Source organism: Miscanthus floridulus, chromosome 1 (assembly GCF_019320115.1).
Source record: "Miscanthus floridulus cultivar M001 chromosome 1, ASM1932011v1, whole genome shotgun sequence".
Lineage (NCBI taxonomy): Eukaryota > Viridiplantae > Streptophyta > Magnoliopsida > Poales > Poaceae > Miscanthus > Miscanthus floridulus.
In genome coordinates this window covers 159,859,437-159,879,372 of record NC_089580.1, presented here as the reverse complement: position 1 = coordinate 159,879,372, position 19,936 = coordinate 159,859,437, and the positions used below count along the sequence as shown (strand labels likewise).

Sequence of the window (19,936 nt, the reverse complement as noted above, 5' to 3'; positions counted from 1 at the left end):
TGGGAGAGTAATTACTACCAAACGATGCTAAGGTATATAGAGTAAACCTTTGAAGCGTGATATCAATCGGAGTTGCACTTTTTAACATCATCCTCAGTACCATGAGTAGCTAGACAACAAAAATACTAGAAACCCCGTGAGATCAACATTATAAGCAAGGTTCTAGTACCACGTGTAAAAAATACAAGTCTAGCTACCATCCTATGCATGCTAGTTATTAAATCATCATTCAAGTTCTACAACTAGCATACATCACACAAGCATGTATATCAAATTTAAAAAATTTATGCAATGCAAGCAAGCATATGACCATGCACATATCAAATGCAACTAATCAAAATTCATGAGCTTGCTCCCCCTACTTGTGTGCTTCTCTTGTCCAAGAATTTTGATCCATATCTTTTCTTCAATGTTGATCCATCTCTTTGTCCATGTCCTTGTCCAACCTCTATTTCTTTGTCTCAATCTCTCCCAAAGCTTTCATATCTTTGTACAATCTCTCCCCCTTTGTCATCAATTTTCATAAAAGGTGTGCTTCTCATTGATGCAAAGGTTTGCATTTGGGGTAGATGGTTGAAGCTTGAATCTTGTATTTTTTATGGACATCTCTTGATTGTTGGAATGACACCACTTGTAGCACTTGAGATACCACATATAGGATCTTTGACCTTGATACCAATTTGAGGGACACCTCCCCCTATATCATAGAATGGGTCATCCATTTAATAAACTTGAGCTCTTATAGGTGAGGGATGCATTCTTCATTTAATGATCACTTAAAGTTGAGGATTACTTGTGGAACCATCGTCTTGCATGATTGATACCATGTGTAGATGTGATATCACTTGAAAGAATTTTCTAGTATGGAACCACTTGTTGGATTTATCAATTTTGTCCATTTCTTGAACATTTGCTATCTTCATGAGTACCACTTATAGGATATCATTTGTGAGTTGATCTAGTCATCACTTGTGAATTCTTGATGAAATACTTGAATCTAGATACCACTTGAAACAAACAAACTAGACATCCATTTGCATTATTGTCTTGTGCATGTACTCTTGTTACTTATCATGAGCTTCTAAGTTGTCTTGAACTAAATTGATTTGTCTAAGCTTCCAAGGACGGTTTGAACCCTCTCTAAGCTTCTTCACACTCATTTGGAGGTTATCTTTTACAGGTTGTACCTGTCACTTGTTGACAATCCAAATTAAATCAAGTACTTAGGTTCACTAGCTCATGAACAAATTCATATACTAACCACTAGATCAACTAATCATTTAAGCAATAGTGGTAGGCTATGAATTTAAACATTTCATTTGTTATGCATGATCCTATGAAGAATGTACTATATGCAGTAATCACATACTAGTAAGGACTGAATTGATCATGCACATTACAATGATACATTTGCTATGTTGGAGTAGAGGATAGTCACATAAATTCTAATTTATTACTCCAATAGCAATGTGAAGTCTAATTATAAGCTTGATAAAGACCAATCATGAATAATGAAATCCATTCTTCACCCATATGATTTGATAACCACTAATATGATTAAGCGCACTATCTTATTGTGGTTAGCTTGCTTCATTATTTGATCAATGCTTGCATGCCAAAACTATTTGGAATACCACTTGAAATATCATGACTAGCTCTCTTTTAGGTGTTGCTTGCTTTTCTTGATCAACCCTTTTGATTGCTTCAACTAAGCATCTCAAATGTTCCTCAGATCACCACTTCCATATTAGCCTTCCAAGTACCACACTTGATTTACGTACACATAGGCGGGAAGCCCCTACACTAGGGAGAAGTGACCTCTCTTCAAGAACCATTCTTGACACTCACTTGAAATAACTTGATTGATTGATCCAAGTGATGGACTTAACTTGATGAGTAACCTTGATTCCTTCTTTAAGTCATTTTCTTTCTACCAAATGATTTTCAATAGTCACTAGAACTTAAACTTCATCTTCATCTTAAATTTGATCTTGATCTTCCAATTTGAGTACCGAATATGTGCAAAGTACACTCCACAATTAAATGACCTTGTACTCTTTGCTTGTTATGCTTCTATATCATATCAAAACCAAACTTAGGTGCCTAAATTTCTTATAAACATGATTCCAACTTAAGGACCTTTCAATTAAAGTGACTCCAAATAAATCCAATAATTGTCACTTTTCTGGCAGATTCTGTACTCTTCAAAGAAAAATACATATATCCCAAAGTACAAATCTAAATACCATAAAATTTGGTGGAGATGTGCTTAACTAAGTTATCTAGCAGATGTAAAAATTTGAGCTTCATTTGACTTTTATATTGCTACCAGATTTCAATTCTTCCACCACTATTATATGCTGAAAACTACTGCACTATAGCTGATAAGATCCACTCCAAAACCGAAGCATCTCTTATCCAATTCTCATAAAATTTGTACAAAATCTTATACCATAAATCTAGAGCACGTACACAAATTTGTATGCCAATCCAATAAGTTTTGATCACTCAAATATGGCTAAGATCACAGCTCACTCAGATTTTCAATATAGGACAGATTTTCAATATAGGACATATTTCAATCACTTGAGCTATACTTCATCAAAATATGAATCAAACTTTAAACCAACTTGTTTGAATACTTTTACAAGACATAAATCCATTCAACCACTCACTAAAAGTCATCTCATGAATTTATCCAACATAAATCAATACAAACTTAACTACTAATCAATTTATCCATTCAAACATCTTATAGCAAGCAACATTACATATTTATCATATTCAATCAACTCATATGCACCCAAATGAAATGATCAATAAGAGATATACCTTGGTTAGCTCATGATCATCCAATTAGCGAGCTTCAACTTAAATATTTGCAAGCCATCAAATATATCCAATGAATCACCAACAACTTGAATTATAGCACTTGTTTGTTGATAGCACTTGGACTTCACTTAATTTGTCATGTCATTGGGATAATGATCATCTCTTATCAATACTTGGCTCAACTACATAATCAACAAGATGAAAACCATTTGAACCAAGCCAACAATGCCAATGGTACCTATAAACAATCATCCATTTTTTTGATGGTACACAAACAAGTTTGGGTCCTCTTAAGTTAGGAGCAATATACTTAGGCAAAGCCTTAGTATGAGTAGCGGGATATTTCGCAATAGCAACCATAGAGCTACCATTATCATCCTTCCTAAGCATAGAATCATCATCAATTAAAATAGGCTTAGGAGAGTTACCTATGGGATATGAATGTGCCATGTGTTCCCTTTTCTGACATGAGTAGCACTTTCTCTTTGATTGGGCCTTCTCTTCCTTGCTCATGTGGTGCTTCCTATTGCCTTGCCTCTCATGGATTGCTTGAGCCTTCTTCTCAAGCTTGGTAGGACACTTAGAGGCAAAGTGTCTCGTATTTCCACACTTGAAGCACTTGATGTGAGCATAGACTTTCTTCTCATCTTGTGTCTTGCTCATCATCTTGGCATCTTGAGTTTGCATTAGATGCCTTGTCTTTCCACCCCTTCTTGTTTTCTTCTTCGTCGTCATCAAGTCACCACCATCTTCATGATAGATCTTGACTTGCTCTTGGGGTGTCTTCTCTTGCTTAACTTGTGGCTTTGGTTGAAGCTCTTCTAGTTGCTTCACCAATTGCTTGGTTGGGCACATTGAGATAAGATGACCCCAAGTGCGACACTTGAAGCACTTCACATGCTTGAGCCTCTCTTCTTCTTTTATCTTCTTGAGCTTCTCAATGTTAGGGCAATCATTTGCAAGGTGTCCCGCTTCATAACAGCGGCAGCATATGAGATGAGAGAACTTTCTTTGTTGTAGCTTTTTCATCTTTCTTTCTCTCTTTCTTTCGCCATTTGTCATCTTCTTTTAAAAGTCAAGGCCACACTTATCACCATAGTTTCTTTGAGTCTTTAACATGTGCTCAAAGGTGACTTTTGAGTTATAGCACCTCTCTAACTTGTTGCTCAAATTCTTCACTTCATTTTTGAGCTCATTGTTCTCCTTCAAAAGGTTAGTCTCATAAGACATAAAAGTAGAACAAGCATCTATATGTGAAGAGCATGGCATATCTAATAAATCATCACAAGAGGTGGTTACATGCTTCTTGCTTACATCACAAGGGTTAGCAACATTTTGCAATTTATTATTTGATCCATGTGATGAGCTCTCATTATTTTTAAGTTTCTTTGTAAACACTTTAATGAGAGAAACATGTTGTTCTAATAATTCTTCATGAGATGCAAGTAGTGTCTCATGATTCAATTTTAGCTCACAATATGAAGATTTAAGAACATCAAGTAATTTCTTTTGTTCTTCACATGAGTTCTTTAGAAATGAGTTTTTATTTTCCAATTTCAATGTTTTAGCCTTCTCATTTTCTAAAGACATGGTCATGCTAGCAAGTCCACTAACAAGCTTATCATATGAATCAATATGATCAACCACATTAGTATTTGATACCTTGGTGTCACCTTGTGACATAAAACAATGTGGTGTAGTGGATGGGCTTATAATAGCATCATAATCATGGCCCGAGCATGAACCATCATCACCATCAAGTGTGCATGGGGTAGGATCATCATGTGCATCACTTGAGGTATCACCAATCTTGTCAAGTGAACATGTAGTGGATCAATCATCATCACTTGACCGTGAGGTGGAGCAATCTTCCACAATCACCAAGTTGTGGTCATGCTTAACATCCTCATGCGCCACTTTCTTGGGCTTATCATCATCATCGGAGACCGTCCCATACTTCTTATTGAGATAACTCCAAATCTCATGGGCGGTCTTCATGTCAATGATCTCTCCAAATATGTTATCATCCAAAGATCTATGCATGATGGCAATAGCTTGGGTGTCGAGATCTAAGCATTTCTCTTGTGCTTGAGTTAGATTATTTTCATCCAACATATGAGAAAAGCCTACATCTACCATCCACCACATTTGAGGGCAAATAGACTTAAAATTACATATCATCCAATTTTTCCACCATGCAAAGTGTGTGCCATAAAAAATATGTGGACAATCAACATCTAGCCCATAAGTCGCCATCCTCTCAGGTTGGTGAAGACCACAAATGAGAGACCTCACTCTGATACCACTTATAGGTCGAGATGGCAGACTAGAGGGGGATGAATAGTCTTTTCTAAATTTAATCACGCCGGCTAACCAAAACAAATACAGAATTAAAACAATCGGTCTAGCCAAGACTACACCCCTCTATCGAAGTTTACAAGCACCTTATAAAGATCCTAATTAGACAACAAAGGTGACAGGCTAGCTAGAGCTCACCTATCCAAATCTAGTAGCAAGGTCACACAAACCTATGCTACTAGTATTTTGCACACCAGGAAGCTCTTACACAATTATAGTAAGCAAAAGCACAAAGCTCTTAAGCTCACTAGCAATACTCAATAACAAGGCAATCAATGCCAAAATAGAAAGCGCAAATGCTTAGCTACACAAACTAAGCAATGTGACTAACAAGGTTACACAAACCAAATTAGCCACGTAAAGGAGCTACTTCTATGCTACACAAGCAAGAAGGTAACTAGTGAGCTACACAAGCAAACTAATTACAAGAGCAACTACACAAGCACAATGTATATGAAAATAATTATAAGCTTGTGTAAGGGGATTGCAATCCAACGGAAAGAACAATGTTGACACTATGATTTTTCTCCCGAGGTTCACGTGCTTGCCAATACGCTACGTCCTCGTTGAGACCAGCTCCAAGGTTGCTGCCGATCCTCTTGCTAGTGGTGACCCACAAGTCACACTCTCCCACGTGGAGTGCGTACCACAAGCTCTAGCACTTGATCTGGTCAGACCACTTGTCGCCCTTTGCGTCTCGCTCTACTAGAGTTGCTCTTTGCAGCTCCTGCAGAGCGAGCATAATGCCCCTCACAAAGCTCTTCTCCAGAGCACCGCATAAGCTTCTTGCGGGCTTCGATGGAGACTACCACCAAGCCATCTAGGAGGTGGCAACCTCCAAGAGTAACAAGCACCACCAACTTGTAAGACGATTACCTAGTACCACTCGATACAACCTCACAATGCAATCGCACTAGAATCGCTCACTCACTCGATCGGATGAACACTATCAAGCTCAAGTGAGGTAAAGGGCTCTCAAGCACTACCACATAAGCCACCAAGGCTCTAGTATGCTTAGCTCTACTAAGCTTTTAGCCAAAGGCTGACTAGCACTTCTATTTATAGCCCCATGGGCTAGAATAGCCCTTACCCCTTCACTAGGCGTTTTTCGGGATGACCGGATGTGCTGGTCAGATCGATCGGTCGCACCCTGCCAGCGTTCGGTCGCGCTACGCCGTCCACGTGTCGCCCATGTTCAACGTTGCGCGTTGATCTCCAACGGTCGGTTGTCATGCGCCAACAGTCAAGTGATGACCAGATGCACCTCTGCGCCAAGACCAGACGCGCCACCGCCTGAGTCTGGTCGTTTCCAGAGAGCTCCCCGAGCCTCTATTTTGCGATCGGATGTGTCCACTCCAGCACGACCGGACACAGACCAGCCAGAGTTCGGTCGTTTCTAGAGAGCTCCTCGAGCCTCTGATTTATGACCGGACACGTCAGGTTGGTCGCGATCGGACGCAACACCCGAGTCTGGTCCTTCACCGCCTGCCACGTGTTAGAGCTGCTCCTCGCGCCACGACGTCAGCGTACGTCAGAGATGACCTGACGTGGCCCCTACACGTCAGGTCACTTTCAACGCCAGCGTCCAGTCGAAGACCGAAGCCTGTGCCTTCACTGCTGCCACTTGACCGGACGCTGGACCGGCGCGTCCGGTCACTCACAGTGACCTTCTTTTGCCTCCTTTTCTTCACCGAGTTGATCCACATCAACTCCAACTTCTTCTCCTTTATAAATGTACCAACACCACCAAGTGTACACCACCATGTTTATGTGTGTTAGCATTTTCACAATCATTTTTCAAAGGAATTAGCCACTCAACTTGCCACGCCACTCGATCCTAGTAATGATACAAAGTTAGATCACTCGAGTGGCACCAGATGACTGATATGCAAACAAGTTTGCCCCTCTTGATAGTATGGCCATCTATCCTAAACCCAGTCATCAACTGCTCTACACATCTATGACCGGTGAAATGAAATATCCTAGGTTATACCTTTGCCTTGTGCATTTTATTCCATCTCCTTCAATGTCGATGCAACACATGCACCAACATGATCGACAATGATATGATTCACTCCATATCATCACGTGACCATATTGGTTAATCGATCTTGACTTCACTTGCTTTTCACCGTTGCTTCGGTCCATCGGCGCCAAGTCATCACTCAACTTGCCCTTCACACTTGCAACCGGTCCGTCAAGCCAAGTCATATCTTGATCTTCTCCACCTTGATCACATGACTCCATATCATGTATCTTATGCAATGAGCTCCTTCATCATCACATGTGTGAGCTTTGCAACATCTCCGAGCCATTTTCACCTTCATGGCATATGTTGCTCATACATGTACCTGTGGACTAATCACATATGTATCTTATATAAACACAATTAGTCCACCTAAGTTGTCACTCAATTATCAAAATCACATAAGGACCTTTCACCAATCATTTTATGGTTGCCTAGTATCTTGGTAATAGAACTAAACTCTTTTCATCATATATAATCTCATTTGAATAATTGAATTACAGAATTTTTTCAAGATTTTTTTTTGCAAATTACTTCCTCCGTAAAAAAAAACAATTCTAGCTCTAAATTTGGACACACGTGAGGTTCAAAACTAGAATTACGTTTTTTTAAACGAAGGGAGTACACGAGTCCAGAGACACAGACGCTCTTTCATGATACGCCTTCCACTCCTAAGAACCATGGTTTTCATTCATTTCCCTGCCTTCTTTCATGACTACTAATAAGAACCAGTTGAATGAGTACATTTGAAGCAGGAGGTAGCAATGCCATTAACTAATTATGCATGTTCCAATTACTAACCGAGTATCTACAGATGAAAGACAGAAAGTACCTCCTCCGCACGTTCGCTTGATCGTATTTAGCTTATAAGTCATAGCTTATCAGTCAACGAACAGTATTTTTCTCACACACTAAATCAACTAATAGTATTTTCAGTCATGGTTTATAAGTGAAACCACCCCAAACAACGTTAGTTTTCAGCTTAACGAATACTACGATGCAGTAGAACTGTAGAATAGTAAAGCTACCAAGCAATAAAGAAAACTGGACGTGAATCAATGTTTTTTTAGCAGCTCGAAATTTTCAGGCAGCTACACACTCTGGATATTTTACCTGTCAATTTCTGGACCTTTTCTATTTCTCAATAAAAACTATCGCTGTCCCGATTCCTCGGAGGGAGTAAATACGGTGGCTCCATTCATGCACCAATACGTTTGGATAACAACGGATGGCACCGGGACAGGTGAGCTTTCCCGGAGTGGAAGCCACCGGTCCTGCGTTCGTGTCCTGGTCAGTTCGGTGATTTTTCACCGTAGGATTTATTTCTAAAAAATAATAATAATCTTATAAGTTTGGGATACTCATGTGGTGTTATAATGGGACTACGATGTGTCCGTTGTCTATGAGTCTCGTATGGCTTCAGTAAGAACGTTTGAGGTGTATAAATTGTATTACGTGCGGGCAAAAAAAAAAAAGATGGCACCAAATTGAGTGGATCAGAATTGGCATTCGGCAGCGCGCCACGTAGTGGCCTCGCCGTGCAGATATTTCGGATTAGACAAGCCGAAGCCTCCAGAACCAGGAGTGCTCCTTTGGAGAACTAAACACCTGTTGTAACCGACAAGAGCGCACAGTACTCCAAAGGGGAGATGGAAAACGAAGTCCCAATTCCAAGCATCCATACCCTGATGTTCAGATGCAAGATATCGTCTTTTTCTGCTCCAGATCTGATTGAGTAAGATATAATGCACCGCATGGCCAAGAGCTCTCTTTGAATTTGAATGCTTCAATGCTGAATGATCGGAGCTGGATCATGTCATGTTCCTCTGAGTTCTCCGTCAGCTCAACGGATTTGAGCCCAGAAACATTTACAATCAGAAGACATCAGTAAAAGATGATTCGAGACAATTCGGCTGATGGTTTCTGTGGTTGATAAGCTGGCTAAAGCTATTTTATTATTAGAGAAAAACACTATTACATGACTGATAAGTTAGGTTGATAAGTTCAAGTGAACAAGTTATCATTGAACAATCCAATTGCCTCAGTGAAAAATAGTAGTTCATCATTGCACAACTCAATTGCCTCAATGAAAATCAGAATTAAACAAAATTGCACATGCCAATGTCGCTGAAATTAAACAAATTTAACCAAACATATCTAGTTTCATCATTTTTTTTAACAATCATTGTCGTAAACATGTTCTCTGTCAGCTCATATCAGGGAAGAGCAGATGGGCCGACGGCCGACGGCGGCACACACCTACAGTGCTGCCACCCTGCTCACAAAAGAAGGCAGAGAGCAGCGTCGGCGCATGCCGGCCTACTCGACGAGAGCAGTAGTGGCTGACGATGGCGCATGCCTTCGAGCCTAACTCCCTGCTCATGGAGGATAGGGTGTGGCGGTGGCGCACGCACACCTGCCTGCTCGACGAAGAAATTGTTGTGTAGTGGTCGATAAATTGAGATCCTATCCTCTATCCTATCCAGTTCAAAAGAAGACTGGACCACCTTTATCTAGCTAATCCATACCTATGCCTCGTTCACAAAAATTTGAGCTTTCTAGTTTACAACTACTAATTAAGCCATCTCCACCAGTTCCTTCATCACCCGTTCCCTGGCACCGAAAAGGCCAAGGCAGGAAACTAGTCACAAAAACATTATCACAACAATAGCACCGCAATGTCTGGCACAACATAAAGCATGATTGATTATTCAGTTTTGCGACAGACACCCATACAATATCCCGAGGCTGAAGGAGAAATGAAACAAGAACAACTCATCATCCACATAATCTATAGAATTCGACGAATTAGCATAGCATGCAGACGGATTCATCCATACAACTACCATGCGATTTCCTTAAGGCAGAGCTCCACAGCACCACTCATTGCTACTGCTAATACAACCGGGCTAAACTACTGGAGGACAGGCGGTCAGGCTTCACATGTAAAAACTACCATGAGAAGCTACAACCTGTACACATCAAGAACCACGGAACTGTACAGAATGGAAGCATCTGATCATCCTGAAGATAATCATGCATCTCATCTTCCTGAAGAGACCAAGGACCTCTCCTCGGACCCCAGCCTGACCAAAGGCTTTGTGGCCGCAGGAAGCTTCGCAGGCTCGGAAGCAATGACCTCCCGAGGAGCATCTCCCCTGGGAATCAGTTCTGGCTCCTTGGTGTAGGTGAACTGCAGGTCCTTGTTTGCGGCCAAGGCTAATAACTCCGATTCCTCTAGCCCCCTGGTTGGGCCAAGGCTACATCTATCTGGCTTGTGCTTCGCAAGTGCATCCTTGAACTTCTTAATCTGCATACGGAAACAACACTCCAATCAGTCCTGATGGGTGACCACAGCCAACAGCACTCCCAAGTATAGCTAAAATTGTATAATAGCCAGGAAATCAATCACATAACGTCCAGTTGGGTTTGTGAGGGAAAATGTTTCTATCCAATCAGTAAAGGTTGCAATATTGCATGAACTGCTAGGGGAACTTAAAATGGCCATCCTTTGCCAGTCAAATTCAACTTAAAAGGCCATTCTTTGCATGTTATATTCTGCAAGTATCAAAACAATCTTAACATTTGAGTCCAAAACTAAAGTTGGGATGTCTGGGTTATCAACAAGCTCTACCCGAATTCACAACTTTAAACGGACATCCTTTGCCAGTCAAATTCAACCTAAAAGGCCATTCTTTGCTACTTATATTCTGCAAGTATCGGAACAAACTTAACATTTGAGTCCAAACTCCAAAGCTAAAGTTGGGTTGTCAACAAGCTCTACCCGAATTCACAAACTTTTTCCGACTCCCTACATTTAGCTCCAAGGGGGTGACTGCAATTCTGTAGTGTTAATAAAGATCGTTTGGGGTATGCTGCATGTTATAGAGGACACATCAATAATCATATGAACAGAAGAAACATGAATAGCTAATCGGATCAGGATCTTACTGTTGCGTTTGTACAACTGAAGCTGCAGAGTCGTCCCTGTGCTCCCCTGTAGAATCTGAAGAAGGGTAGGACATGGACATGAAGGCTGTAGCACATAGACTTGTGCTCCTCGTAGTTCACTTGCAAGAACAGCACATCTGGGTTCTGCTCCGCAAATTGACAAATCTGCACGAGATAGATTCATCAGAAAACCCCCTCTCAAAAGTTCTCGGATATATGAAGAATATCATGCAACAGTGAATTCGGTATCCTCTTTGCCCCTCACCTTCGGGTGAAGAGCACGGCAGCCGCCGCAGCCAGGGGAGAAAAAGTCGACGATGACGAGCTTGTCGCCGGCGTTGGTCAAGGAATCGACAAGGTCTTGGGCGGACTCGATCTCACGCATGTTGGGCTGCAACCCCTTCTCCCACCACCTCATGGATTTCCCAATCGCAAGGTTCATGTTCATCTGATTAACCGGACAAACATAAATCAGATCATATTAGTGAAAATCTTAACGTTTTCTTTTTTATTCCAAACAAAAGCTCGCGAATCAAATATTTTATTTTTGGATGGTCAAACGGACTAGAAACTACTAAAAGTAAACCTAAGGAAAAGAATATTAAAATTGATTTTAGGAAGGTATGAAAACTAAATTGATCGCAAAAACTTCGAAGAAAAAAATAACGATACACGTGAAAGGAACGCATGATAACTAGTACTCCTGAATCTATATTCACCTGCGCCGGCGACGCGAATAGACTCCGGGACGAGGGCCTGGATCTCCTCGTCCCTAAGGCTACCCTCCCGCCAGGAAACGCGGTCTTCCTCCAGGAGCCCCCGATCCGCACCGCCGACGGCGCCATCCGCGCCGCCACGGCACCCCTCCGCCTGCCAAGGAGGCCCGACGCCGCTCGATTGCCGCACGGCGACACCACGCTCCCCTTCGCGACCGCCTGCGCTGCCGCCATCGCCAAACCGCGCTCGAAAGAAGGAGAAGGATGAAGAGCTCGCGAGGAGACAGAGAGAGAACACGGCGCAAGAGAGGAGAGGGATGGAAGATTGCGGAAGCGGGGAAGAAAAGTAGCCCCTTTTAAAAAGGAGGCCCACGGATAAAGGCAAACCGGATTACATTAGCGAAAAATCGCCGCGTATTTCCTTTTAATTTAATTTATATTTTAATCTTCCAGGTAATTATCTCTCCGCCCCTAACGAGAACTACTGACGGCCGTCCGATGCGCCTCACAGCCTTCCTTTGCTAGCCACGTGGACTGCAAACTCTGGAATTTTCTCCCTCACTGGCTGTAAGAAATTCCGGAATGGATATATTCTGGATAAGAATAAGAAACGGTTGTGGGGCTCACATGTCACGCGGCGGCCGTGGGGATCGGGAGGCGCGCGTGGTGCGCGTAGCTCCGCGGGGACTCGTGGCAGAAATGTTAATCTTTTGGTCAAGGGTGTGGAGGTGGGCCACAGTCGCAGAGAGAGGAAGTGACACGTATTGATCACACGTCAGGTCACCTGTCTGGATATAGAACGGAAAAAGAAAGATATTATAGGATGTTGACACTGCTTGTTCATGAGATAAAAGACTTTGGCCATGTTTGGTTTCCACCTCCTAAAATTTTTAGGAGCTTTTAGCGGCCATCTAAAATCTTTTAAAAATATGTTTGGTTCCACCTACTAAAAGTGACTAAAAGCAATAAGTACGGTTGAACAAAGACACTTTTGCCCTTCTTCCTCCTATCCTGCTACCCCTACGCTCTTCCTCTCGCCTCCGTCGCGATGGCCCTCGGCGGTGCGGTGCCCACCGCCTCCCGCTCTGGCGAGGCTGGCTCCACCGCAGGCGCGCGCCCCTCCGCCCGTCGCACCACCAACCGCCTGGGCGAATCTTGGGCTAGAGGAGGAACAACCCCCTGGGCGAATCGACGATGGCGACCCACCCGGCCTCCCCGACCGCAGGCGCCGACTGGGGCTCCATCCCGGTCTCTGTCGATGACAAACCCGACGTCGGCATCGCCTTCACCTCCACTAAGGTGCAGGACCTCGCGCAGCCGCTTATCGTCGCGCAGATCCCCTTCAAGATCCAGCCCGGCCAACGGCGTCCAGGAGGAGCAGCGGGCCACCGGCGTCGGGGGAGCGGGAGGGCGGCCTGGGGCTGGGGGCGGCGGATCCAGCTGCGGGAGCCCCGGTGCTCCGGCAGGTCCAGCAGCTGGAGCCCTGGCGCCGTCGCTGCCTTCACCGGGTTTGGGCGCGAAGGGGCGGCGGATCCAGCGTGGGGAGGGCGCGGACCGAAGGCGCGAGGGAGCAGGGACGACGTGAGGGGGAGTGGAGGAGGGAGGGAGCGACGGCGGGGTTGGGGAGGGAGCGGGGGCGACGTAGGGCGGGCCCGTGCGACGATAGCGGGGAGAAGGAGGGTGGGAGAGAGAGAGGGGTAGTGGGGGTCCAGATAGACTTTAAAAGGTTTTAGAAGGGGGTGGAGCTCCTAAAGTTTTTGACCCATTCTAAAGTTTTTAGGAGATTTTAAGGGGAGGTGTTTGGTTCTTTAGGTAAATTCTATCCAGATTTTAGCTCCTAAAACTTTTAGGAGGGGTAACCAAACATGGCCTTTTATAGATAACTTTTTTATTATAGAATGACATCTATTAGTTAGTACTATTTAAACTCCTCATAAAAAGATTATTTAAATTGTTTGTACACAACTCAAACAACGCTACTTTCGATCACATTTATCCGTCCTCCCAGAGGCCACCAAGATTTGAATATAGCGGAGGCTATTCAAACACTTGAACCAACATCCTTTATATTCAAATCTCCCTAGATATTCTATCTAGCACAATATGTCATAGGTGCGAAAAGTGACAAATAAATAAATATTTGTAGTTTTACCGTGTGTTGTGATCGGATATGGTCTAGCACTCAATGACACAGGATTTATACTGGTTCAGGCAACATGTCCTACGTCCAGTTTCGATCGGTCGGTGACTTTATTTCTGAGCCCATGTGCTCAAAGTTTGCTGTGGGGTTACAAACGAGTAGGAATAAGAAGGGAGTGTTAAAGCTCCAGTCAGACTCTGAACTGAAGGGCCGAGAGTGGTGGGAGCTCTAATGTGCACTAAGTATTAGAGCGTATGCTCTATAGCTTTAGAGTTCTAGAGCTATTGATGTCCAAATCATGTGATCAGAGAAGAACGTCCCCCAGGGAGGAGATAGCGTATCTCCTTTTATAGTTGATGGGGATGGCCTTACAAGTCAGAGAAAGATAGAATGAATATGTGTGCTACCTAGTCTTGTTGCCCATGCTGCTAGGTACGAGACAGTCATCGGCGCTCGCAATACTGTTGATGTTCAGATACATGTGGCAGTCTCCACCGTGTTTGCCTGGTATGGCAAATGCCGACGCCTACAACACTGTTTGGGTTCTGACACGCCTGGAAGGTTGCATAGTGCCTATCTGGCATGGCCTGATGACACCATCCTGTAGGTGTGTAGGGTATGGTCCTCGGTATTGCGGTTGACTTAAGTGTCTTACCTTATCTGCTCTGCCTGATCCTTGGGTCCCCGGTCGGTCGTTCCTAGTCGGCTCCGCCTGTGTCGGTCGAGGAAGAATCATGAGCGGAGTCAGACTGTGTCCCCACCTTAGCTAGGCCTTCCAATCAGAAATCAGGTCGTTGCTCTGGCATGTCATTATGTATTTAGGCCGGCCCGAAGGGCGCGCGTTGTCGTGATGATGTCTGCTTGGCTGAGTTTTTTATAGGGGAGCAGGTCCATTGGGGACCCTAGGTTTATGAACCCGATAGGAGCCCCCGAGCCCTTTTGGGACTTCTGTCAAGTTGTGAAGAGGTTGTTTATACTCGTTTTAGGAGAGCACCCGGTGGGTGTAAGATTGTGGGTCACCATCGAACAAGACGGAGCGCCAACCCAAGCATCAGGCGCGGCCGAGCACCAGCCCAAGTGTCGGGGCGTGGCGAAGCACGGTCGAAGGGTCAAGCGAGGCGGACTCGTCAACCCAAAGCGTTGGGCGCGGTCAAGGGGTTGGGCGAGATGGAGTCACCAACCCAAAGCGTCAGGGTGCGATGGAGCACGACCGAGGGGTCGGGCAAGGTGGAGTTGCCAACCCAAAGCGTCGGGCACTGACCCAAGCGTTGGGCGCGACCGAGGGGTCAGGCACGACCGAGTCGCCAACCCAAGTGTCGGGCATGGCCAAGGGGTCGGGTGAGACAGAGTCACCAACTCAAAGCTTCGGGCACTGACCCAAGCATCGGTCGTAGCCAAGGGGTCAGGCAAGATGGAGTCACCAACCCAAGTGTCAGGCACGGCCGAGGGATCGGGCGAGACATAGCCACCAACCAAAGTGTCAGGCGTGGATGAGGGGTCAGGTGAGACGGAGTTGCCAACCCAAGTGTCGGGCGCTAACCCAAGCGTCAGGCATGGACGAGGGGTCGGGCGAGATGGAGTCACCAACCCGAAGCATAGGGCGCCGACCCAAGCGTCAGGCACGACCGAGGGGTCGGTCTAGTTTCGTGCGTTACCCCGTCCGTGGTTTCCACAATCGGAGGGGTTGAGGTAACGTCGCTTGACTCAATGGCTTGAGTGACGCGCTTGGTGAGCTTAATAACAGGTATGTTCGAGTGGAATCTGAGTCCATCGTTCGTAACGCGGTCGGCATAGCCGTCATGTGGCATTCCACTGCTCCTTAACCCACCTCCTGGCAAATGCCTGAGCCATTCTAGAGACCGACTTAGGTTGCCCGCTGGCCTCCCCTTAATGGAGATTTTGTGGGCATGGCTCGAGGTTAGGATCGAATGAGAAGGTCGAGATGACCCTGTCTGCTTTGGAGCGGATCGGGCGAGGGCTGCTGGGGCTCATCTATGCTTTTCTCCCCTAGATCTGTTTGATGTGAGGCAGCCTCAAGCCCATCGTGTGCTGGCCTTCGAACCCTAGTCAGTCGTCGCTCATATCGAATGAGGCGACTACCGCTTCGTGATGCAATGCGAAGCGTTTGTGATGCAACAAATGCATATGCAATGCTTGGATGTGTGGGATGAATGTATGGATGAATGTATGAATGCATGCATGAAAATGGATGAATGAATGATCATGCACTAGAAAATAGAAAGGGATTTTGGTAAAGTTATCTCGATGGCTTGAGTGACGGGTTCAGGGAGCTCTTTATCGGATATGTCTGAATGGAACCTAGGCTCGTTGTTCATGATGGAGTCGGCATAGCCTGCATGGGGCATCCTATTGCTCCTTACCTGTCTCTCGGCAGCCGCTAGAGCTGTTTGATCGACTCAGGTGACCCGTTGGTCTCTCCTCGATGGAGATCCCATTGGTGGGCCCTTCCTAATCCTACTTGGGAAGGCGGAGGGGCATTTGCGTGCAGTTGTGCTTTGTTTCCTACGCCTGAGTTGTGGTAGTGGTGGGCCCTACCTAGGCCACATCCCGTTAACCAGGCATTGTTTCATTAGGTAGGGTGCGTCCCATCAGCCAGGACATGTCCCACCGCACGCCTCCCTGCATTAAATAGGGGGAAGGGAGAGGGTTTTCCTCCCATTCTTTCACCTTTCTCCAACTGCTGCCTCTTCTCCTTCTTCCGTTTTGCCAAGCTTGTTCGTGCGCCACGGTAGTTTCTAGGAGAGAGGGTAAAGTGAGGGAGAGGAGAACTCATAGATTCATTCATGAATCTAAGGTGTGATGTCAAACTAGAGGCCTTCCAACATGGATGAGGAGGTGCTGGCCGCCTTCGTCGAGAAGGGTCTGCTCCTATCGAAGGAGGTGGCGCATTGGAGGGCTCCTGCGCCAGGAGAAGTTGCTTCGCAACCCCAGGCTGATGAGGTCATCTCCTCCTTCCTTGCCTTCCATGAGCATGTGTTTGGGTATCCCGCGCATTGGTTCTTGTGTGGGCTCCTCAATAAGTGGGGCCTAGAGCTATAACACCTCAACCCGACTGGGGTGTTGCACATCGCCGACTTTATCACCGTCTACGAGGCCTTCCTTGGGATGGAGCTGCACATGGACCTCTTCCGATGCATCTTCAGTGGGCGAGCCCTATCCAAGGGGAAGCTGCCTAGAATCGTGCTGGTTGGGGGATTTGCTCTTTAGAAGAAGCCAAAGCCATCAACCCCTACCCTGCATGCTCCCCTTGTGACTCCAATCGGGGGTGGCACTACGAGTGGCTACATCAGGAACCCAGTGGAGGCGCCATTCCTATCGTTCACAGAAAGAAGACCGGAGAGGAGGGAAAGCTGGTCATGGGGTCCTGCCGGTCGGTAGAACAAGTTGGAGGTTATTGAGGCAAAGCTTCAAAAGCTTGTGCAGCATGGCCTCGATGGGTTGCGGGTGTTCCATACCTTCTTCTGCCATTGGGTTGCCCCATTGGCTGAGAGAAGGTGGCCGATGTGGGAGTACCTCGGCCCGATGGATCTCGACTGCGTGTCACCGGAGGAGTTGCTGAAAGATGAAGTCTAGAGTCGACTTGATCAGGTGCTGTAGTTGAGGGACAAAGACTCCCTTGAAGGGACGCCCGGACCTCTACACACCATGAAGCTGTCCAATTTGGTATGCCCCCTTCTTCTTTTTCCGTGACCTTTTCCTTCTTGCTCTTCTTTGTCTTAATTGATTTTGAGTTGCCCATTTCATAGGGACTCACAGGTTATAAATCTCGGCCGCACCTTCCTAGGGGGCTAGAGGGTGCAGCTTAGCAAGATGCCTAGAAAGAGGCGGTGCTTGCCAAAAAAGAAGAAAGCTAAGAAGGCCTGGAGGAGGTTCAAAAAGGAGAAGGAGATCAGCCGATGGGTCCGGGGGGTGAGAGCCAGAGTGACGTGGAGGTGGAGCTCGAGTCAAAGGAATCCACGGAGATGGGTGGTGACGCAAGTGCCTCCGAGGATGAAGGAGACAGGGGCGCTGTTGTGACCTCAGCAGAGCACCATGAGCCCGCGGCCTCACCCATCGATAATGGGCATGATATGGAGACGTGCGGCGATGTTCTTGAGTCAAGGAAATGCGCCGCAAGCGAAGACACCGCCCTCGAACAAGAGGCAAAGCAGGCATGGTCACTATGCCCTCCGGAGGCATCGTCGGCTCCGTGCCTCCCTGCTCTAAGTGTAGTGGACCACACCGGTCAGTTGAGGGGACATGATCATTCCCCTATGTCATCGGGGTCAGTGTGTGTGCATGACCCCCAATGGGGAGATGGCCCGCCAGTTGCTCTGGTGGTTTCACCACAAGCGGGTGGTCGCAGATGTTCATGGGCTGGCCAGGTCGGCTCTGCCCTTGGTCGATACGAGGGGGCATGGGTTGCGACCCATGAGCGGTCCTCATTTGGTTGGCTCGCCATCAGCTGTTCGGGGCTTTAGGGCTCTACCGCTTTCATCTAGGTAAGCATTCATGCTCGCTCCTATTCTCATAGTAGAGTTTTTTGAGTGTGACTAACCCACGCTTTTTTGATAGTAGCCAAGGGCTAGCAGGACTAGGAGTCTCCCCACCTCCCGTGCAAGAAGAGTGGAGACCCAGCCTATAGCGGTACACGATGAGTGGTGGAGGAAGCAGGCTAGTGGCAGTGTGACCTTCCTTACTAGGGGTCACGTCTTCCTGGCTAGTTGCGAGCATGATGGCAATAGTGGTGGCAGTGATGGCGGCAATCCTTGTGGTGACAGTAGAGGTCAGGTCAGAGGTGACCCTCATGATCCCTCCCCTAATAGCTACGAAGGAGAAGAGGAGGGAAACCAGGCAGCCTGCCTTGCCCAACGGAGGAGTGCATGGTTTGCCCTCCTGGTCAGAGCTAGAGGGGCATGGCTAGGCCAGAGGTAGAACATCTACTAGTGAGCCATGGAGTCTAGGTGGTGGAGATCCCCTTCTCTGGTGAGAAAAACATCGAGGTGGAGCCACCAACCATCTCGCCGTCCCGAAAGCTGGTGATGATCCGATTGTCGCATGATACTATGAAGGCTAGATCTTCCAGTGGGTTAGGGGCGACCCGCAAGCTAGTGTGGCCTTGCCCCAGCGAGCCAAGAAAGGCCTGATTCGTCCTTCATGACAAGGAGGGGGCGAAGCTTTGGCATCTGCTCGGGGAGAGAGGACTATCGATGGAGTCCGATCTTACCCTTACCAAGGCATGTCTCAAGGAGGCCTTAGAGAGGGTTGAGATCACCCATTTGGCGATGACAGTCAACCTACCACATGTTGTAGAGGTAAGTTCTCTGTGTTTTTAGTGTTATCCTTGACTCCTTAGCCTTTCAATGTTTGTCTTAGCATGCCTGCTTCTTGTCTCACAGGATCTAGAGATGATGTCGATCTGTATGTCTCAATTTCTTCGAGAGGAGCATGGTTGGATGGAGCATGAAGTGATGGCATCATAGCAGGTTGACGAGCTCAGGAACCAGCTAGAGTCTGCCCACCGTGAGTCCCAAGACTGGGCGACCGAGGCGACGAGAGCACGAGTGGTGGAGCTGCATCCAGTCGAGCGGGCAACTGCTACTGAGCGAGAACTTGACATGGCTAAGGTCCACTTGGCGGAGACCGAGGCGGCACTTTAGAAGTCTTTGGAGGCTCTGGAGGTGGAGTGGAAGGCCCGATCGGACACCGAACAAGAAGTGGTTGCGCTCCAGGGGCAGATGCTTAGGACAGAGGAGTCGAATGCTCAACTGTTAGAGAAGGTGACCCAATAAGAGGAAGGGCTCTCTATTCTTGAAAGTGCCTGCCTTGGTACATATCTATTGCACCCTCGGTTGATGCCTTGATTTGTCCTTTCCTTTGTGTCTAAATTTGTCATCTTTTTCCAGAACTAGG

General features: G+C 46.3%; 1 protein-coding gene across 1 annotated transcript; it reads right to left on the bottom strand.

Annotated features, from left to right (window-relative positions):
* Positions 1–9,897: 9,897 nt before the first annotated feature.
* LOC136545417 (thioredoxin-like 1-2, chloroplastic) lies at positions 9,898–12,220 on the bottom strand. The gene is given in 5 exon segments (XM_066537438.1): positions 9,898–10,280; positions 10,282–10,526; positions 11,168–11,332; positions 11,433–11,615; positions 11,887–12,220. Coding segments are annotated over 5 exon segments (936 nt in total). The 5' UTR covers positions 12,118–12,220; the 3' UTR covers positions 9,898–10,168.
* Positions 12,221–19,936: the final 7,716 nt, after the last annotated feature.